A 22,340-nucleotide genomic window follows, 5' to 3' on the forward strand; every position below is an offset into this window, starting at 1 on the left:
AAATCTGCCACTCTTCCTCCACGATTCCTCTTTTTCTTTCTCAAACCGACGACTGCTCTTTTCCCCTTCTTCCCAGCGAACCCAAACCGAGGAGCTCTTCTTCCTCCTCTGAAACCAGATCATCTTGAGGTCGAAAGCTGCCTCTCTTCCTCCACTAGAAATAACCTGCATTCTCTTTGTTATCTCTCTCTCTCTCTCACAAACCTGAGTCCTTTCGAACCCACCCATCATCTTCCTCCTCTCACCTCCTCTGGTCTGTCGAACCTCGAAGGTGGGAACAGAGATACAGATCTGGATCTGGAAATATTTGGTAGCTCCAAACTGTGAGAAGAATTGTCCACTAACAAGAACCCAATCAATGTTAGTCTCTCTCTCTAACAAACTAGATCTGGGTTTATCGCCCATCACATGAACTCTGAAATCAATTTGCTGTTGGATCTGAATCTCTGTTATCTTTCTCGCTCTCTCTGTTTGTGTGTAGATGTGAGGGTTTTGCCACATATTCTGGTTCTCTCGCTCTCTGTTTGTGTGTAAATATGAGGGTTTGTGTTTTTTTTGCATATTCCGGTTATCTCTCTCTGTGTTAAGAATAGTTTCTTGTTGACATCTTGTGAGGTATTCCCAATTTCAAATTTAAATTCTATCAAACAACTAATTTTTTAGTTAGATAAGTGAACCAAGGCATTGCAAATTTTTAGCTTCCCCTCCCCCCCCCCTCCCTTTCTTCTCTGAAATCCTATGGACATATTTATTACTCTTCTTAAACCTTGTAATGTCCATCATATATTAAAGAATTGTTGAGTGTGGTTACATGGATCCTTGAAACACTTGCTATGTGTATATGTAGGTTTGTAGCTCACAGTTTTCTATTCTCGAAATAATGCTGGTACATTTGGCTTGGTTGATTTCTCTCTCTCTAAATCTGGAGTAGTTCTATTTGACTGTGAATCTATCAGTGCTAGCAACTCGTTGGTGCTCTAGTTTTTATTTCCGAATTTTGTTATCTAGTCCACCATACTTTGTTCTATTCCAGTTTCTATATTTTGGATATGTTTAACTTGATTCAAATGTTTTTATGAGTCTTATTTATCTGTACCCCTCCTTATGTTGAATATTTTCAAATGCCATCAAATCTAGAATCTTTAACTGCTGTGATTTCTTGAAAACTTCAGTTTGGTCTCTGATTTCAAGTGTTAATTTCAGATTGTTATTCCCCTACTACTGCTGAATTTCTCCTGCTGGTTAATCCATCATTAGTTGTTGTTTCATATTACTTAACCTTATCAACTAATTCTGCAACATTGGATTTTAGAACAAGAATCCTGGTCTCAACTGAATTTTGTCATATTACAGAATCTACCCATCTGATTCTGATCTAATAGTTTGCTTTAGTCATACATATTTGAGCTTAAAACCTATATTGGTCAAACAATGATGCTTCTTTTGTTCTTCATCCCTTATTCTCAGCTCAATAAAGCTTAAAATCCATGTTTATGTAAATAGATGAGTCTTTAGGTCAAACGGAAGAGCACCTGGGTTTGTTCCTAGGCGATGATGGTTCGAGTCCATCAAGATTCATACAAACATTTTTCCTCTCTACCTTTTTATCTAGACTTTGTTTTAACACAACATTTTTATATATGCTTGAAATTTCTGGTTTAGATAACTGAAGAGTTGCAGTGAGCAAAATCAATGAAGCTAGATTATTCTATTAATGATCTTAATTGGCAACAAGAGAAGCATAGGATTTCGTTAGCTGTTGAGAAATTGACTGAGAAGTCATGTTTTAGAGATGTTTTTTCTTGGACTATGGCACTTTTCCCCTTCTTCCCAGCGAACCCAAACTGAGGAGCATTCTTATTTCAATCCTGTTCATGAGGTACACTACTAAATAGAACACAACAATTACCCCAAATGCAAAAATAAAATATAGAGCCTCACAAAGGATGAAAGGATGCCCTTACAGTTAAAACTTGAAACAAGTGTGGATGCTATTACTGAGGAAAGAATGATTCAAATTAACCTAGTGGGTTCTGTTGAAGTTCCAAATAAAAACAGTAGTTAACTATGAGGGGCTGCTGTCCGAACGAGGTGAGTGAGATGATTTGCCTGCCCAACCAATCAAGTTTTAAGGTAATGAGGTGAGAGATGATTTACCTGGAAAACGGAGCACATGAGGGGCTGCTGTCCTAATTTTTTGGCACCACTTTTACAGCTACATGCAATATCCTTGGCCCTGTTTTAAAAAATATTTTTCTTAATAGGTTTCTATGGTGAGAGAGTTGATAGTATCTTGAATGCCCCCTCTCATTATTTAAAGTGTTTTAAGTTATATTAAACATTATTTAACATTGTAAGCTCCATTGTAGGACCAGATTAAAGAATTTTGCAAAATTCTATGACTACATATTGATTTAGGTTTGGAGCTTTTGTTAAATGATGTGTGTGGGAGTTTGAAGATTATCTTCTCCCCCTCTTTTTGATCTTTTTAAATAAACCAAAAAGGGTTTTTTATTTTTTCTAGTTTTATGTTCATAGTTTGTCTATGATCTTTTGCCAACCAATTGCACCAGCATATTGTAAAAGCCTTCCCACCAGCCTCAGAGCACCATGGCACCATCTAATCATCTATATTCTCATCTTCTCATAGAACCCAGATCATATACAGGGGAACAGTTCATCACCAGTCGCAACTCAAAACACACCAAGCGATTCCTCCAAATACCAGCAGTAAGCTTGCATCAGACAAGGTTTCTACTGATTCCTCAATCTCCCCACATATCATACAAACACTTGAAGACTCCAACACCTGCATACTAAGTGATCAATTGCCAAAATTTTGTCAATAGCTGCTCCAAACCCTGCCCCACCCCCACCCTGCAAGGGCGGGAAAAAAAAAAAGACATAGGACAGAGATTACCACCCATAGTTCTAATGGGTCTCACAAAGATGCCTCACATCCCCAGGCCATTAGACAATTCCACCAAATGACACTGTTATCATCATCTCATGCTATAAAAACTATGTAGCTCTTACAACCTAAAAGTAATTTTTATTTACTGGTTTCATTGTTTCAGAATTCTACTGGTTTATACTTCCAAGCATACGCACAATTGAAAATGATAAGCTGTTTAGTCCAAGACTCCTTAACACCATATTCTTTCATCCCCAACCATACGCATAAATGGTACTTCCTAGTTCATGCTCAAAGAACAAAGGACAGAAAGGCAACATCAAACTCGACTCACACCAAAAAACAGTCTAAAAGATGCACTGTTGTTTCCAGTGGAGGAAGAGGGGCAGATTTCGACCTCAAGATTTTTCAGAGGAGGAAGAAGAGCTACTTCCTAGGAAGATGATCTGGTTTCAAAGGAGGAAGAAGAGCTCCTTGGTTTAGGTTCGCTTGGAAGAAGGGGAAAAGAGCAGTCGTGTATTTGAGAAAGAAGAAAAGGAATCGTGGAGGAAGAGAGGCAGATTTCGCCACAAAGTAGCCAAAGGAGGAAGACGATGGCAGTGGGTTCGAACGAGGAGGAAGAAGAGAAAGCTCAGGAAAATGCAATCTAGGGTTTTGAGATCTGAAAATGGGACGATGGGAGAAGAAGAAAAAGTCATTTCTTGTTTTAGCTATAGACCGGTCCGGCTTGGTAAACCCAGACCGGTCTATCTTGGTTTGCCATATACTTAAACCGTTAACTCAAAGTTTTTAGAAGTTTTAAAACCAGACCGTTGGATCTCACACTTTACAGCTGTCACGCTCATGTTACAGGGCCGGTTAGATCGCTGCTATACATGGGCCGTAGAGGATCTGGATCCTTTACTGATAAACTGAAAATAAGCCTCCCTTGCATGGAGGAGAGAATTTTTTACAAAATAATCCAAAGAAGAATGGAAACTAACCTAGATTGCTTCCTCATTTCTGGTTACATCAAATAGAAACAAATATTAAAAATAAATCTCCTTAAAGAGTCTCCCATGCAAGTCATTAAAGAGTCTCTTAATGGCCCCCAACACAGGCCCATTAGTTGGGCCTAAACTGCAGCCATCAGGCCTTATAATGCTGGCCATGCTGGCCCGCATTGCTGGCCCATTTGAAGGCCAAAAGGGGCAGACTGGGCCAATTGTGGCTGTATCTTTCTCCTCTTCAATCTGGTTTTAGATGGACTTTCAAATTCTTGCAAAATGCTTCACATAGGCAAGCACCTAAACAATGATCTACAAGCTTGCAGACAGTTCACTTTGAAACATCAAGCTTTGGAACTTATTTAATTTAGGTGAGTTTTCCTACATGTAAGATCAAAACCAAACATCCAAACAGGACAATTAATGGTGCACGTATGACAGATAAGAAATTATAACTCCAACACATCATGCACCGTACCACTGCTTAATCTATAAACACATTGCAGAAGAAGAAATCATTTTTTGCTGCAAGAAACTTAATACAATAGTGAAAATTATACTACATATGTCTGGGTCTAACATTTGATTGCTGAAATAAAATTGAAAACGCTTTGAGGATAGATACTTGGAATGGTTATGGGAAAAAATACCTTCCGTTTAATGGGTAGTGAGCTGTTCACCACTGGCTTAAAGAAGGATTCTAATCTGGAAAAGACCAATGTGGCATTAGAGAAGCATACAGAATCGCATGAATACACATTTTCATTCATCAAATGAAACTTACCGTCCTTGGGATGACTTGTTCTTAGCAACTTTTATCTTTTCTATTGCCTATTGAAAACATCAACATGAAGATGCATTGATGATTCATTTGCAAAAACAACATAACCTCATGGATGAAATACATAAGGAATGTTTAAATATGAATTGAGGACATGCCTTGGTTATACGGTCATGGTTGAAGCCATTTTCATTGACCAGGAAAGTTATGAGTCCCTACATGATTAAAATAAATTAGAAATAAAAATTAAGGACACGTAAATTACAGTTTAATGATACGAAAATATTAAAAGTGATTAAAATACAATAAATCCAAAAATGATATCCACCTCCTCATCCGGAGAAGTCCATTTAATCTCCAATTGCTCATGATCTGCAGAGACCACAGGTTCCTTAAAAAGATGTCTGGCTTCTTGATAAGGCCAGTCCTCAGGAATTTGGTACCTGCAGAAAGAGACGAATTTGACTAAAACTAAAAAACGGGAAACTTTTGAGACTAAAAAAGGACACGTTAAATTCACAGCACATTGTCATTGGAAAAACAAAATAGAAAATCCCAAAAAAAAGTTACAGAAAGCATTGAGAACTGTGATTATTACATCGCAATTAAAGTCATCCTAAACGATGGGCGCAAAGAGATGGAACAGCTAATAAATAAAATGAAATTTATGGATATTAGATCAGTTGATCACTTCTGCACATAGCTTTTGAACATTAGAGGCCAAATCTGTCATGAAGCATCAAGTACTCAAGTGACTGATGAGACTTCAAAAAGTTTATAATGAATGTTAAAGTTTTGATGGCAAGGAATTGGATTATAGGAATTCTTTAACAGCTTTGGTAGGTAAAAATTGTAATTTAAGGAACAGATGAAGGCAAAAGTATCAAATAAAAGATCAATGTACATGAGACTCTTGGGTTCCTAATTAACTAAAAAAACTAAAAATTAGACATTTGTCATAAAATATGGTTAATAATTGAACATCTTGCATAGATTGCCAGCGTTGGACATTGGAGATATCTAAGGAGAAACCAAAATAAGAAAACAGTTGTTTGGAAACATTGCCTTTGTGGTCTTTTATTTCAATTCTTCATTGTGCTATAATATAATTTTTTTTAATACAATTACATTGTCAAGGCGCCGCCTTGGTCGCCTAATTGGTGCCACCTTGAATTTGGGCCCTCACCAACGCCTTAGGTCACCGAGATACCTTGACAACTAAGCAATTACATAGAATGATCTATTTTAAGTTAGTTTCCAATGTGAATATATTTTTATTTTTAGAGTTATTATTATCAATCATTAAGTTTTGAGTAAATTACACTGACCTCCCCTGACCTATGCCTTAAATACACGGACCTCCCATGCCTTTCCGACTATTACTCCCGTACCCCATGATGCTAACGGCGTTGGAAAAAAGACGAGTTGACAATTTTACCCTTAATTACTATTGCTTCAAACTCATTACTAGCAACCCTTTACTATGTTTTTTATTTTTTTACTATAAAAAGAGGGACCCACCACTCCTTTCTTCTTCCCCTTTGTTTCTTTCTTTCATTCTGCTTCACCGCTGCAACCTCCGACTACCCAGTAACAGCAACTCCAACTGAAGAAATGCAACCATGTTGCAGTGCACTCCCTTCACCGTCCAGCTCCATCTCCAGCTTCATCTCAGGCCGCCCATGGAATTATTCAAATTCTTCAAGTCTGGAACTGACCCATGGGATGAATTGCATGAAATATCCAAAATTTCCAGCGACCCAATAGAGCCAATTCCCAAGATAATCCCAGTCAACTGTTGTTCGAAATTGTCAAGTTCTGTAATATTTTGAGATCACCAAGCGCAGAAAACTGGAAATTTGCAATCAATCCCAGATCATTCAGTGTAATGGATGTCACTTGACACTCACTACAACTGATACCATAACGGTTTTGAGGGCACCATTCAATGCCACAGAGTTTCCATCCCAAGAATTAAGAACACGCCCCAAAGATCCTTCTCAATTCCTTTCTTCAACTCCAAAAGAGCATCTGAGTCCAATTTCCCAAGAACAAGTTCAAACAACAAGAAGAAAATCAAACAAATGGACTGCATTCCCCTGTCCAACAACTAAAACCCAAAAAGGAGAATTTTTGGCTTTTACAATCCAAGTTGCAGCAACCCTTCAAAATGAAATGGAAAAGCATGAATGCACCCAAACATTTGCAACAAACCAAGACCCGATGAAACCCAAAAACCAGCATTAACCAAGAGTTCTCCTTGGCAAGATTCACAGTTGGTCTTCAATCAATCGTCTCATCGTCTGGCATATTTATGTCTAAAGAATGGAACCTTATCAAACCTGGGTTTAGCAAGTCCAAGTTTAGTGAGGGACTTCTACCACATTGCCAGGCTTGATTTCGATGATCACTCCCTGCGGGATGGGGTTGCAGAGGAGTGGGTGCAGGTGAGGTTGCAGGAAGAAGAAAGAAGAAAAAGAAGAGAGAGGGGGGTTGCGACCTGCGGGGATGGTTGCAGAGGGGGGATGCGGGTGGGGTTGCAAGAAGAAGAAAGAAGAAAAAGAAGAGAGAGAGGGGTTGTGGCCTGCGGGATGGGGTTGCAGAGGGGTTGGGGCAGGTGGGGATAGGGTGGGGTCGGGTGAGGTTGCAGGAAGAAGAAAGAAGGAAAATATTAGAGGGGGGGGTTGCGGACTGCAGGGATGGGGATGCAGAGTGTTGGGGGCGGGTGAGGTTGCGGGAAGAAGAAGAAAGGGAAAGGGTGCGTTGATGTGGGTCCCACTATTTCCCATTTTAGAAATAAAAAGAAGAAAGGGTAGAATCGTCAATTTAGAATATATTTCCCCTTGCCATCATCAACTAACCTTAAATCACTAACGGTCTGAGGCTGTGTGAAATGAAGTTTCGAAATTATGGGTGTTTTGGGTATTATCAGAAATGCAGGGGAGGTCCGTGCATTTAAAGCATAGGTCAGGGGAGGTCAGTGTAATTTACTCTTAAGTGTTTTAAAATTCACTTGCATATAATATGTTGAATTTTGTTGTATCTTTCCTCTTAGGTCCCAAATCCCATGTATGACAAGAGTTTCGTGCAACAATATAGATACATAAACTAGTACCACCCCCCCTCCCCAAAAAAAAAAAACCAATTAAGTATAATAAGTTTATGCACTATAGGTATGTAATACTACTAAAAAAATATATCCCAAATAGTAAGTATTTTCTGCAAATACAACGCAAACATGAATGATAAGTAAATTTACCAACTATTGCATAAAAATCTGCACTTTCTGAATTTTGAACAACTGAGAATTGTCTTAATGAATATCATTTAACATTTTATGCCAAGGAAACCCAGTTGGTAAATTGTCTCTGTAAATGGTAAAGATAAACGCACTCTCTATGAAATAAAAAGATGAGGCTATTGTCAGATAGGAAAAAAAAGTGGGCAAATTCATCATTTTAAAAAAATAATTTACCAGTTGGCATACATAGGCTTTTATGTTTTACTAACTTATGTGTTGAAATCAGTTTATGAAGACAACATTCAGTAAACATTTTTAAAACCAGGCAGCCTGGTGTTTACCTATGTTTATTATTGTTATTTATAGAACCATGCCAGTCTCAAAACTGTGCACAAGCCAAGCATAAAACATAGCAACAACAAAGCTTCCAAATTAAAATGTAAGGGAGACTGGGAGAGACCTCTCTTTGTTTATGTTCTCCAATATATTTTCTATGGTACCAAATTGGCGGATGAGCTTCAAAGCAGTCTGTCCCCCAATACCTGATTGATGCACAGGTTTAAATCAGCAAGAAAGTTATAAATGTTCCATAATGAAGTACATATACAGACTTCAAATAGAACACATGTTTATTGTGCAAGGAAAGAGTGAAATCAAAGCATTAACTAAAGCTGACAAAATATTATACTCAATTTCTAAGATGTAAAATAAGACCTAATTTACATTAAAAAAGAGTAATTAAGATGTGTAATCTCTGATCGATTGTTGAAAACCATTAGCTAAAACAACATTTCCAACTAAATCAAGATATTAGCATGTTAAAACCAGAATAACACAATGAGCATATTTAATTTGCAGGAAGTAACTGAAAATAATAGCACACTCATACGAAAGTATGGCAAGTTCGCGTTCTAGGAAACACAGAATCAGCAGTTCAGCACACACCATCAAGGAATCAATCATAAAAACTCAAGAAACCACGATCTGAACCACTAGGGTAATTTTTTACACTAAGCAACTGAAGGCAACAGTTTCATATTTTTCTTCTTATTCACATATTGGGCCTATTTGTCACTTTCTTTAAATAATTTTCACTACAAATAACCGAATTCATTGATAATAAAGGGAAGAAGAAGAATGGTTTATCTTTCTACAAAAACAAAAACTAAAACTACATTTCTCCAATTTCTCTGAGCTGATTCATTTGCAGGGACTAGTATTGATCTCCTTCCACTTTTCGCAGATTTGTTAGGGAGTCCCTAGTTCCACATAATTGGATCAACCCAACTGATTGGCCCATCTGATCAGATTGGCCCTACACATCCCACTTATAGTTACAATCACCAGGTCATTCTAAGTGACTAAAGAATGCAGATCCATAATTTTGGAACAGAATTGAAGAATCTTAAAGACAAAAAGAAAAAACCTATCAAAATTCAGAGTTGTTTATTTTCGAACATTTTTTAATAGGCAAAGAAAAAAAAATTATTAGATAAAGAAGAAAATTTGCAGCAACTACAACTATAGCTGCAATGTCATACTTCAACTTAAAATATGATTAAAAAGAAGAAAGAACTATCAGTCATGACAAGCAAAAGCAGCTCCCCAGAAATCTCAAGTATTCTCAAGAACCTACATGACTATCTTTAATTCTTTTCCCTTGCTGTTCGGGCAACTTGGCCAGGTCAACCTCAGGATAGGAAGAACCCAATCCACGATAACATAACGGTATCATACCAGACCTCCCATTGAATCAGTTGATCAGGTATGTTAACCTCTGTTTACCACCAATGCTTGGCCAAGTCAAACTGAAGACAAAATCAGGTTAGGCTGAGTCCAACCTGACCTATATCCAAACTTTTAAATCCTAGACTGTTCTTTAGTTCATTAGAAAGAGAAAACGATGAACTATCTGCAGAGTTCAAGAAACAGTATAGTAAATACTACTGGCTAGGATTATGAGCGGTTCAAGGGCATTATGGTCTAAATGCTTTACATGTTTCCATGGAGAATCTGAATATGAAGAGAGAAAAGATATTGATGTTGAGGGTACTTTTGTACTTGTCCAGTGGAGCACTGATGCAGTACAAGGCCAGCGTAGAAGGAAGAAGTCCCAGCTCAATCATGCCCCTATTTAACCACACAGTTCAAGTTAAAACCAGGCCCATATGGCTCATATTATGGTTCACCTTAAGGCCCATATTCTGCCCATAATATGGCCTGCACATCTAGAAACTAAATCAAGAGTGTGAGCCCCATGTGATTTGTGTGGAGAGGAGAATATCAAGAAGATTTGGTTGCTGGAATATTCCTTTGGCTGAATATTTGATGTGATTTAATTAAATTTCCATTTCTTGTAATAGCCAAGTTAATAAATTTCTATTTCTTTGTCTTTGTTATTTTTTAAGCATTGTATTGTTGTAATGGAGGCAAGGTTCAAGATTTCGGATTCAAGCCTGGTTTCAACCATGCTCGAAACTGAAAATTTTTGCGAAACCGCGAAATTTCAGTCGGTTGCTGATTTTGAGGCCCAAATGACCAATTTAGTTCCCAAAGCTTCTAGGAAATCCTATTTTAGGCCCTTTAAACAGTGGAACCCTTAGATTGTTTTAAAACATACACACACACAAAACGGCAGTTTGGCTTTGGACCCTAAGTTGATAATGTACATGGTACGCTGTAGGATGCAGTATAAACAAAATTCAGTACTAGAACACACATAATTTGATTAAAACAACTAAAATATGCTTTAGAAATGAATAAACATAAAATTAGAAACCATGTCATAATTATCAAATGTTATTCATGATTCATTACAAAAATATGGGAGTGATTTGGCCAAAAATTACAAAAACTGAGGTTTTCTAGAAAGTTTCCCTGTTTGGAGTCAAAACTAGCGAAACGATACCGAAACTCGAACATTGACGAAACTGTGATCAAAACCATGCATTTTATACAAAGGGTTTGACCGAAACGATACCAAAATCTGAAACATGGTCGAAATTTCGGTCAAAACATTGCAATTCTTCAGTATAGCAGGCTGTTTTGTTCCCCGAAAGCTTGCAAAACCAAAATATTTCAGTTGGTTTGGATTACAGGGAATTTCGTCGAAACCTTCTACCATTAATGGAGGAGGGGATGGAACGAATGAGTTAATGGGCTTATGCCTTTGGGTGTACTGTGGTGATTCGGAACTTGTCACTGTGGTGATGAAGAGACAATTTGTGAATCAACAGTTTGGGGTTGGTGATAATTCCACTCCCACAGGCCTTTGGTGGTGAATCCAACGTCATATCTTTTTTATTTCTTCTTTTAAATGTTTAAAAAAAGTGTTAGAAACTTAGAATCCTGTAATCAATACTGATTTGTCCCTGTTGCAATTGACCTCCCACCAGTTCTTCCGTAGTTTGAGATTGATTATGTATTAAGCACATAGGCCAAGTGGGAAGACATGGAACATTTGGAAAGACTAGTCACCCTCTATGTCCATCAATAGTGAGTCTTCTTTGAGGAATTTATACTCTAATAGTTGGGTTCATAGTCATCAAGGCGTCACATATTCGTCTAGGCACTCTTTGCTGGAAGGGTGCCTTGGTCACTTAGGCGACTCCTAGACGCCCTATTGGTGTCACCTTGATTTTTCCTCCTCCAACGCCTAGGATCACCTAGATGTAGTGACAACTATGGTCGGGTGTTTGGGTAATGTAAGAAAGTTGGGTGTTAGTAACTTCAAGAGTTTTAATCAAAGGAGATTTTTGCTGTTTAAGAGAGTATATTGTCTAACAGCCAATTACAATACCTCAGTTTCAAGTTTCCTATTTTCTTAGATTAAGAAACTTACCTTCTATTTAAAGCACAATGTACAATGTTTTGGCATCCATGAGAATAATATTGTATTTCTTCTGAGCAGATTTGACAGTTTCCTATGGTTCTCACAGATCTGGTGGTGTAGATCCCTAATTTTCATTGGTAGCAGAGCTAAAAAATTACTTAGACTATTTTGATGTTTTGAGTTCACAAGCACTGTTACCAATGTTGACGTTCCAAAGGTAGTTAAGAAACACATCAAATTCCCATGTTATATTCTTTAACTTAGTTGCAAGTTCCCTGTTACAACCGCTTATCTCAAAAAATCGAGCTGTTAAGTATGGGCAACGGCAATGTATATCACCAAACAATAACACCCCCTCACACGTGCAGGCCTACACACACAGCTCTGCACGTGACACCAACATGTGGCACAAAGAGGCACACCAACACATAAGCAAACCCCTCACACCTACTAGGGATCAAACACCCGTCCTCCTGGCTGTGATACCATGTTACTCTCTTTTATCTCAAAAGCTCAGACTGTTAAATAAGGGCTATAACAATGTATATCAACAAACAATAACATTCTGATGCAGTCCAAGTCCATCGATTGAGCTACCATGTAGACCAATATTTGGCCCATCTCATGGGTCGAATCATGCCCATTAATTCCCATTCGAAATCTGCCATATCTTCGTCCATACTCTGCCACATCGAGCCAGCAGTTGAAGGAGTATCTTCAGATCTCAAGTGGACTCCAAGACAGCTGGTGGAGATAGAATTGAAGACCAAAGCACTGCTCACAGTACTGTTCATGTGGCAAACTCTGGCTATGAGATGCAATGAGGTGAGAGGCTCAACCCCTTCTATCCCCCTTCTTCTTCCTTTCCCCTCCCAACCGATACCTCTTTCAACCCTTCTTCCTATATTGGTCACTAACGATCCACCTAGAAGGCCAACCTAGCGCTGACTTCGCTGCTGACCAGAGAAGAAATTTCCAGACCCTGCGGTTTAGGTTTTCTCCTTGTTTTTCTGCTGCAACTTCAAGCCCTCAGATCTCAGCAATCATCCACCCACCTGGGTTGATATGTGGAGGGTCAAATCAGTGCACCAAGAGGCCCACTCGACCAGGCTTTTGTGGTGTTCTGAGTTCAGGATTGACATAATGAAAATCTCTCAATTTCTGACCTAAGTCAAGAACTGAAATAACTTCAGTTTCAGCCATCGGTTCAGGCTGATATTCTGAGGTCTGATTCCTACCACAAACCCCCCCCCCTCTCCCAGTCCCTTATGTGCTGCTGTGTTTCTTGATTCAACTTATTTTCTGGTTTAAAACCCCAACTCTAAACCTGTGGATGAGGTGCATAGGCTACTTCCTATTAATCTACTTGGGTTGGGTTATTGGTTGATAATTGTGAGAGGTTCTAAGGGTTGAAAATACCTATTTTACTTACTGTTAGCACCCTACATATTCTAAGATCAGATCCAAACCAGAGTATAATTTTGGGTGTATTTGTGATCCTGATTGGGGTTAGGACATTTGAGAACTAGCTTTACATTACATTCCCAAAGGCTTGGGAATCCAGAGGTTTATGGTCCTTTTGGTTGGGTTTTGAACTACAGAAAGGAACAGCCAAAAAGGATGTCCAGGACCAATTTAGGGTCTAACTGTAACTCTGTAAGCCAAAAAAGACCTTGTTAGATTCATCCATTGTCTGTGAAAGTTAAGGAGGTTAAAGATCTATGAATCTTTTCTCTAAATCTTGAAAATTATATATTCTAGAACCTCCATTAATTTATGATGAATTTTACATTGGAACAGGTTTCGAACCTCAGTCAATTAGTTCAACAGTAGGTGGGTTGGATCTATCCATGGTGCTCATCCTCATTATAATTTATGTTATTGTGTTTGTAATTGATTCTACTTTGAGTCAGCTATCCAAATATAAATTTTATGAGATTGCACCAAACACAGACTTCTCCATTTCAGACCACTACCTGACAAAGGAGATCAATTATGTTTTCTGTGGAAGTATTGAGTTTTCTGGATTAGTAACTTGGAAAATCTGGTGTGTTAACAAAATGAGCTTTGTGCGCCCATTACCCTCAAAATTAGGGTTTGTTTGCGAAGTATTCCACATTAATGAGAAAGCATTACAAATCTCAGATGAGAAGTCTGCCCTACCTCGAATACTGTCACAATAATCACACCCAGAAAGAATGCACAAATCAATGAATTGATCCATAGTGAGATTCAGCTCCTGCAAAATCTGGAAAGAAAAGTAGTACAGAAAACAATTAAATCAGAACTAATGACTAAGCAATGATGGTTGAGCTTTTTTTTTCTTTTTTCTTTTTTTTTTTTCCCCTTTTTTTTGACTTTTGAGTGCACCTTTGAAACTTCAAATTCCATCACAGGGACTTTCCTTGAGCTAGGATCCATCAAATGGCGAAGAAACCTAGGAGCCCCAAAAGTTAGAGAATCCATATCTTCAGAAGCCACGGCATAGACCTGACAAGTTAAAGGATCAAATATAATAACTTATGGTAACAGAAACCACCAAAACAAATTAAACATTTCAATTTTTTAATGAAATGTATAAGCTTGCCTTCCCCTTTTTGCAAAGTGCAGCACACTCTGCCTCTGCTTCAGATGGAGCCTAGGAAAACCAGGGGGGAAAAACAAATACTATCAGATTATGACAAGTAGATATTGTGCAAAAATTTTAGACAGAATCTAGGGAACAAGTTAGATAACATAAGCATAAATAGTTAACACATATAAAGAAGCCCAAGGGAGGTAAAATTAGTTTGTGTCATCGATATAACCTCAATCACAGGGACTCCCATGAGTCTCAGAAGTTTCTTGCAGTCCTCGTTGTGCTGCTTTGTCACCTGCAAAAAACATACACCACATGCTCTCATAGGCAAAAGCAGCTACTGCATGTTTCTTGAAGAAGTAACCTTCCTTCCACTTTTCCAGAGGAAACTGAAAGAGGAGAAGTAGGGGGAGGGGGGGGACACAGAAACCGCCATGCACATATCTAGCCGTTGATTAAAAATAAATAAACACACACACACAGAAACCACCATGCACATAAAAGCATTTGGTTCTAGCCTTTAGTTGAGTTCAGTAACATCTAACATGGCCAACCATTCAGAATCAGGGAGCGAGTGAGAAGATCGTCGAGCTTTAACAGCACACCTGCTTCTCTAGGGATGGTGGACCGATGAAAAGGTCAAGTATGAGATACAAACCATACTCTAGCCTTTAGTTGAGTTCAGAAGCATCTAACATGGCCAACCATTCAGAATCAGGGAGCGAGTGAGAAGATTGTCGAGCTTTAACAGCACACCTGCTTCTCTAGGGATAGTGGACCGATGAAAAGGTCAAGTATGAGATACAAGCCACCATATCATCTAGTCCCCCCAAAATGTTCAATTGGTCGACACACATGTGAATAAATATGCACAGCCCGATTCAACTAAGCAAAAACAATTTTCAAAATAAAATAAAATAAATCATCCAAAGATTTATTAAGAAGCATGGCAGCAACCCAAAATTTGGATTTGTGGACATGGCTAAACAAATCTATTATTTATAAACGCATATTATATAAACATACACACATACATAATCACACCAACATATATGTATAAATGTGATGCATTTGAATAGTTCAGAAACAACAATAAGCAATCATTTTACATTCATAAACAAACAAACAATACACCACAGTATGTAAATTAACAAATAAACTGCAATGACCTACTGCAAATATAAACTGCAAGTTAAAAATCACAAAGCCCAACTCCAGAATGAAATGTTAATAGCCCTACATGGGGGCTTTTGTTTCTTGACAGGATGGAGCTGGGGAGGATGCTTGACAGAGGATGGTGCCGGTCCCTGTTCTCTTCTTCTTTTGTTCCCTCCTCTCCTCCCCTTCTCCCTTTGTTTCTTCTTCTTCACTCATGCAATTCAGCATGCTGGAATCATGTTCAGCAGCAAAAGAATCCGATTTAACAGTATACCAGCTAAAGACAATAGGTAATCCAAATCTAGTACAACCATTAATGAAATATAGAGATTCAAATGGAGCTTGGGAATCCTCAAATGGAATAAACTCAACCAATGGGATGGGAGGAGTTATAAGATTTTCCTAGTCTTAAAGGAATACGTCGATCACACAACACTCCAGACGCACCTCTCCACTTCATCCATACTATTTTAATTCTTTGCGAAACATCATTCTTGTATCACCTTCTTTATTTATGATTGAGCCAAGATACCTAAAATAATCACTTTGCGGAATCTCCCTCTCATCAATTTTCACCACCTCATCATCCGTCTTAGTGTAACCAAAGTTACACACCATATACTCTGTCTTCGTTCTACTTATCTTAAAACCTTTTGATTCCAAGGTTGATCTCCATAACTCTAACTTGGCGTCAATCCCTACTTTTGTCTCATCCACCAAAACAATATCATCAGCAAAAAGCATACACCAAGGAACATCATCTTGAATGTCTCTGGTTAAATCAATCCATCATAAACGCAATTGTAATTGGGAATTCTCTACCTTGGCCCCTCACAGTTCTTACACTTGTCACCACACCACCATACATATCTTTAATTATGTCCACGTATTTACTTGACAAAAATAAATAAAGGAAGATAAATATTTTACTTTCCATACCATATTTTAAATTCTTAAGGCATGAAATAGTATGCCCAAGTCCCAACTGTAAACTCCATGTCCATTATTTTCACTCGCAATGAAACAATAAATAGAAATTTTATGTTCATTCTTTTACTTCTGCCCATCTTATGTCGAAAGAAACAGAGCCTTAAGAACCAAGAAATTATGATCCTGTCACTCCAATTCATAACACGATGTTCAAGGAATGACTAGTTCAACCATCCAAGTTAATATCACATTTTAAACAATAATGAGTAAAGATGAGTTAAAAAGGTACACTCGAATATATTTTGTTTTTCAACATCTAATTTAGAAGAGCAATAAACAATCAGGATATTCTAGGGATCAAAACAGCTCCTGTTTAAGAAACAAATGGGAAACCTATGAAAACGAAATTCAAAATGCTGCAGTTCCTCATGTTCTAAACATACTGATTGGGCAAAGGTTGTTCACGTGACTTTATAGTCCTAGTTATAAAACACAAATAGAAGAGACACATATCAGTCAAATCATTGTTCACGTGAACAGTACTCCAACAAAGGTTACCTTCGACATTCTAATTCAGGTCTCTGCTTTGTCTGTCTGATTAAAGGCACTGATTTGCACCCAAAAAGAAACTAGTCTGAAAAGTTGGCTTTGGGGTTGAGGAAAACAAACACACCTTAACCGTCCTTTTACTAAACTTCTCTATGTCTTCCTTATCTCCCGCCTGCAATATTTATCAAAATTAAAATAAGTTGGAATTCAATTCTACAAGCGAACTCGACTGGCATGAAGAAATGCTTACCTCTATCGCTGCCGCCAAGTCCTCAGTAGCATCCGTTCTTTTGGAGAACCTGCATGATGGGATAAGACCATTGCAGGAACCACACACATAATCACAGAGTAGATACTGACAAAGTATAATCAGATTTGGAGTGGAAACCAGTAATTGAGATGTCATTGTTATAAATGACATACCGCTTTGCTAGTTCTTGCTTCTTCATATCTGGTGGCTTTCCATCAAAAACATACCTGATAATTATAGTTAGGAGGGAGGTCAGGAAGAAGATAGAATGATTGAAGGTTGTTGGGGGTGGGGGTTGGGGGAGAGAAAAACAACTTACACCGGTTTCATTCCAGCTTCAAGAAGTCTAATTGTGCGAGTGAACATTCCTTGCAAGTGACTATGCCACAAACAACAAATAAGTACTCAGTTTCGTAAGAAATACAATTTGGGGTGGTGAAAAATGTCGCAGAAAAAGTGATAATGCTAATTGAGATACTTATCAAGGCGTCCAGGCTCCTTGGTTGCCTTGGAAGCCAAGGCGGGCGCCTTGTCGCCTTGATTTTGGACCCTCTAAAGCGCCATGGTCGCCTTGTCGCCTATGATGCTGAACATATAAAAAAAAGTCTTGTTTTATTACCGCTAATTCCTACCTCGTTACTTCGCCAGCCTCATTCGTTAGCGTCTCAGTCCCGATCCGCCCCACCACAATCTGCACATCTCAACATCCAAAAGACATATAAATATAAAAATGATTCGTTTCCCTTATTATTCTCCTTCTGTTTGCTTAGGAGGAAGGATAGAGGGTACGAAGAAGTACAAAATCGTCAAAGCTTATTGAACTTGAGTAATTAGGGTAGTACGGACGAGAAACTGGTAGATGCTCATGCTAGCATCAATGGCAATTTTACGACCGAAATAGCTCTCGAATTTCTGCTCTTTCATGCACTTGGGAGCATTGTCTGCGAGCAGCTTTGTTAAACCCTAGCAAAGCCATGAGAACAGCAAGTACAATAAGGCTGAGTTTCAGTTTATTAACTTTAAACATCGATAAGCAAAAGAGATGCAAAAGGAGTGAGTTGTTGAGAACCTTTATACCCATTGGGATAGGATGATAGGTAGCTTCGCAACGAAGAACCAGAAGGCGACGACAAAGCAGAATTCTCCTGTGTTCCAGTTGAATCTGTAAAAGGAGAAGGGTTCCCCTTTTAAGTTTTCTCCACGACCGAATTGGCAATTCCTTTCCCGCCTTGGTTTATTTAATGTGAAAAAATGCGTTCGGTTATTTAATTCGGATTCGAGAATTATTCGAAATAATTCATTTTGTTAATTTAATAATTCGAAGTAAAATAAAATTCAGGTTCGAATTTGAGAATTATTCGTTTACAAAAGAAAATTTATTCGGGTAAAAAATCTTGGATGATATTTTTAACATGGGAAAAAGTTCTCTATCCGGGGTGTAGCCTACGTCAGAACTCCCATGAGTCTATCTCTCTCCTCTTCATGTGAAAAGACACACTTATCCTCTTGTTTTAAGAAGGAGAGAAATAGACACAAGGGAGTGCTTGCGTAGGCCACACTCCCATGCAAAAAACTACTTCCCTTTTAACATTTATCCTACCTATTTTATATTATCAATCAATCGATTATCATATGTGTATAATATTAAAGTGATAAAAATTAGAATAACATTTGTTTTATCAATCACAAAGATAATAAAAAATCAAAATCATAACATTTAATCCACTTAATACCAAAGTAGAAATATAAGTATCACACCATTTGTAAGATGAAATTTGGGTGAAGCAGGATGAAATTGGTTCACCCTGCCCCGCCCCACCTCCTCCCCCAACAAGAAATTGACAATTAGTATATACATTTTGGTTTTATCTAGGAAAATGATCACCTCACCTCAAATGATTCACCCACGTACTTATATTACAAGAGCAGAAAAAAGTATTTATATGTAATTGGGAATATTAAGCACGTTGTTTTTCAGGTAGAAGGTGGACATTGGATTTGGTAGATAGGTCAAGGAGGCAAACAAGGAATCTCTTAGGGTGTGTTTGGTTCGGAGAACCAATTGGTGGTTGCATTGATGTTGGTGTTGACCCCATTGGTGCTGCACCAATGGATCCATTGTCCTGACAGATTAAACTGTTTGGTTATCCTGAGTCTGTTAGTTGAATCATCCTGAGAAACTGTTTGGTTACCCTAAGTCTGTCAGTTGGATTCTATTTGGATTTATATAAAAAACTGTTTGGTTTCCCTAATTCTGTCAGTTGGATTCAAATTGAATCTGTATGAAAAACTGTTTGGTTCAGATAGATCATACCATCAGATTGGCTACTCTATGGCTAGAAAATTAAATAATTATGAAGAATTAATCATTTCAACTAATGTTTAAACTTAAATAAAATAGGAATTAATAGAGTTCTTATCCAACAGATGTCCTTGTCATTCATTACATGAATAAAATATATGTTTAAATAAGTTGTTATACTATTATGATATCATATTCTCTCCTCCTAGACATCATCACTTGTTAAGGTCAAGTTTTTTGACAGCATCAAGGATGTCCTCCAACTCCCTTGTATGTTGCTCCAACATTCTTGCTTGGCCTTGAGAAGCATTGATTGTTCCCCTGAGGTAACCTTGTATGTATTTTGTGTCTGCAAGTAGTGATTGTGTGATTGTGGTTTGAATTTCTTCGATATTTCTACATTTGTTGTTAGGAGACGAAGGTTCTCCCTCTTCTATTATTTTAAATATCCCACAACCACGATTTTGTGCCTGAAAATAAACAAAATTTTCAATTATTGATTAAAAAATGATTTTATAGGGAATTCTTTATCAAAAGAAAAAGGATCTAAAAAAAGAAAAAAAAAAAATGAATGTTGATTCATACTAAGGTGGAATGGGGACAATACCAAAAATCACTCCCTATTGCTGGTCCACTAGTACATCTCCGCATTTTGCATTGTCCTTCTCCACAATCACACATTCTAAAGTGATCCTTCCACAAAAAAAAATCATTGTGTAGTTGACACTTGTACAACATTCTTCCTGGATTACGCTTAGTAGTTGATGTCATTATGATGCATTTAGCACCACAAATTTCACATCTAGTCACATTATTATCCATCTATCCAAATTAAAAAATGAACACATAATAAGAATTTGTCAATGTAGATGTAACCGTTACTAAACCATTACTAACAGTATAATAAACAAATATTAACCAAAAGCTTTAGAAGCAACCATTACTAATTGTTCAATGTTCTCTTGTAGATCAGTCAAATACTAATCTACAAAAACATTATAAAAGACCACCACATAAAAACCAAACATGTTCTGAAACCATTACTAAAATATTACACACAAGCAATAAGTTTTAAAACCATGAAATGTTCTTGCAAACTAAGTAAGCCATAAAAAAAAAAATCAAATATTGTTCAACACATCCAAACTAAAAACCATAGAATCCCACCACATAAAAACCATAGAACCCCACCACGGCATCAGCCTTAATTGGTTCTCCCAGCTGTTGACATATACAAGTCCACCAATTCCAGCCTATCTTCCACCTTTGCTCGTATGATGGCGAGGCCTAAGTCTTTATTTCCCAGAAAAAAAGACTTGGCAACGGCTTGCTTGTGGAAGTCAATGTCTGGGATAACATCAATTGCATCAATGATTTTGTCTCCCAAAGCTACTTGTGAATCATTCTGCACCATATTCGTGATGGCTGCAGCAATAGCTTTTAGAGGACTTGCAACTTTCTCAGCCCCTTGCTTCTTCTTCTTCTTCTTCTTCTTCTTCTGTGGCTTACTTGTGCCTGTTGATTGAGGTCTACCACGTCTACAAGTGGAACTTCCAACAGGAGTGTGAGTTGTAGTTTCTTCATTTTGACTCTCCCCATCATCACTAAGGACTAAGGTATCAAGTCCAGCAACTGCAGCAGCAGCTTGTGCTGGGGTGGTTGAAGCATTCCCATTTGCAAGTTCGTTGCCTAACCATACTGCAACTTCTAAGTAAATGGGAAGTACTTTAGTATTTCTCCAATACTTTTGCTCCTTTTTCTACAAACAAGAACAAAAGAAATAAGAATGACTAAAATGGTATTTTCTCAATTGAATTATTCATATGAAATAAAACAATTGTACCTTAAACTCAGCCCAAACATGTTGTGGTGCATCAAATCTCATCTCTATCGCATTCCAACCTAATCCATAATTGTTTTGTAAGTCAAACAATGCTTTCAGTCTAGCTTTCCATATCCTATAGTGGTTTTTGCATTGCTCCCATTCATAAGTTGTGTTAAAACGATCTTTAATCTTGAGTGAGATTGCTTGCCATTGCTCTCTCTTGAGGCCATTGTCTCCATTTCTCCCATGTCTATGTTGCTGTGAGAGACACTCTAGGAAAAAGTGTGATATTTCATTAGTCCATGTTGCAATGTCTCTTGTCTTAGACTGAGAGGGGTTTTCGGAATCCATCAATCTGGAAACCAAAATATATATATATAACATGTTAATGGCAAGTTTCAAATGATACAGATTGTTGGAAAGCAAGGTCAAATCCATAGTAATCTGTTTGTGGAGGATGGACCCCAAATCAATCATATAATTATTTCTTCTTTAGTCTAGTTTCTCTCCCTTTCATAAAGAATTACTATGCCAAAAGCCCAAATGCTTAAACTTTTAGCTAGACATTCGTGGGGGTTAAAGGAGGCATTCAGAATCAGACTCATGAATTCAATTCCAAATTTCCAACACTCATTTATTTGATGTAGATGTTCTCCTTGTCCAAATCTAACCTAATTGATGGAAGGGTAGAAAAGAGATGTGCAGACTGAAACTTACTTCCCAAAATTAGTAGGGAACTTGAAGAAGTCCATCATAATAATCCCACTTATACTAAGCCAGAAATAGTAACCTAACTACCATTATTGGGGGACACAGGAGATTGAGAGGAGAAATCCATCTCATCAGCCACACAATAATGGAGGCAATGTGGCCCACCTTATCTATAATATTGCAGTGCTTGAATAGTGAAACCCAAAGCTGAGAGCCCTCTTCAAATCTGAAAATCCCATCTCATCTGCCACACAAGTATTACAAACGACATTTTTGTTGGTTT

General features: G+C 37.7%; 2 protein-coding genes across 6 annotated transcripts in view; both read right to left on the reverse strand.

Moving 5' to 3' along the window:
* LOC122661384 (flap endonuclease 1) overlaps positions 1-18,463 on the reverse strand; it is a 30,427-nt gene extending 11,964 nt beyond the window's left edge. For 3 of the 5 annotated variants that reach the window (XM_043856768.1, XM_043856767.1, XM_043856764.1), the window contains exons 1-17: positions 18,395-18,463; positions 18,289-18,354; positions 18,066-18,182; positions 17,852-17,910; positions 17,539-17,598; positions 17,393-17,446; positions 17,220-17,268; positions 17,094-17,141; positions 14,562-14,627; positions 14,330-14,392; positions 14,125-14,244; positions 13,918-14,002; positions 8,383-8,464; positions 5,010-5,124; positions 4,840-4,896; positions 4,685-4,731; positions 4,551-4,605 (exon numbers count right to left, since the gene is read on the reverse strand). In XM_043856768.1, the coding sequence (XP_043712703.1) occupies positions 4,551-4,605; positions 4,685-4,731; positions 4,840-4,896; positions 5,010-5,124; positions 8,383-8,464; positions 13,918-14,002; positions 14,125-14,244; positions 14,330-14,392; positions 14,562-14,627; positions 17,094-17,141; positions 17,220-17,268; positions 17,393-17,446; positions 17,539-17,598; positions 17,852-17,910; positions 18,066-18,182; positions 18,289-18,300 (1,089 nt within the window). In that variant the 5' untranslated portion in view covers positions 18,301-18,354; positions 18,395-18,463. Of the gene's footprint in view, positions 1-4,550; positions 4,606-4,684; positions 4,732-4,839; positions 4,897-5,009; positions 5,125-8,382; positions 8,465-13,917; positions 14,003-14,124; positions 14,245-14,329; positions 14,393-14,561; positions 14,628-17,093; positions 17,142-17,219; positions 17,269-17,392; positions 17,447-17,538; positions 17,599-17,851; positions 17,911-18,065; positions 18,183-18,288; positions 18,355-18,390 lie in introns of all 5 variants that reach the window. The other 2 variants (XM_043856766.1, XM_043856765.1) reach the window with 2 other exon arrangements.
* A 2,262-nt stretch (positions 18,464-20,725) lies between these two features.
* LOC122663172 lies at positions 20,726-21,697 on the reverse strand. Its single transcript, XM_043858876.1, has 2 exons — positions 21,365-21,697; positions 20,726-21,280 (listed from the first exon to the last, which is right to left on the reverse strand). The coding sequence occupies exons 1-2, from the start codon at positions 21,695-21,697 to the stop codon at positions 20,726-20,728; spliced, it is 888 nt and encodes a 295-aa protein (XP_043714811.1).
* Positions 21,698-22,340: the final 643 nt, after the last annotated feature.

The sequence above is a fragment of the Telopea speciosissima genome, chromosome 5 (assembly GCF_018873765.1).
Source record: "Telopea speciosissima isolate NSW1024214 ecotype Mountain lineage chromosome 5, Tspe_v1, whole genome shotgun sequence".
Taxonomy (NCBI): Eukaryota; Viridiplantae; Streptophyta; class Magnoliopsida; order Proteales; family Proteaceae; genus Telopea; species Telopea speciosissima.

Bases quoted from the DNA above. Each gene is read 5' to 3' on its own strand.
- LOC122663172 (XM_043858876.1), bottom strand. From the start codon at position 21,697: ATGGATTCCGAAAACCCCTCTCAGTCTAAGACAAGAGACATTGCAACA. The intron at 21,281-21,364 runs GTACAATTGTTT...TCTTGTTTGTAG, and splicing joins ATGTTTGGGCTGAGTTTAAG to AAAAAGGAGCAAAAGTATTG.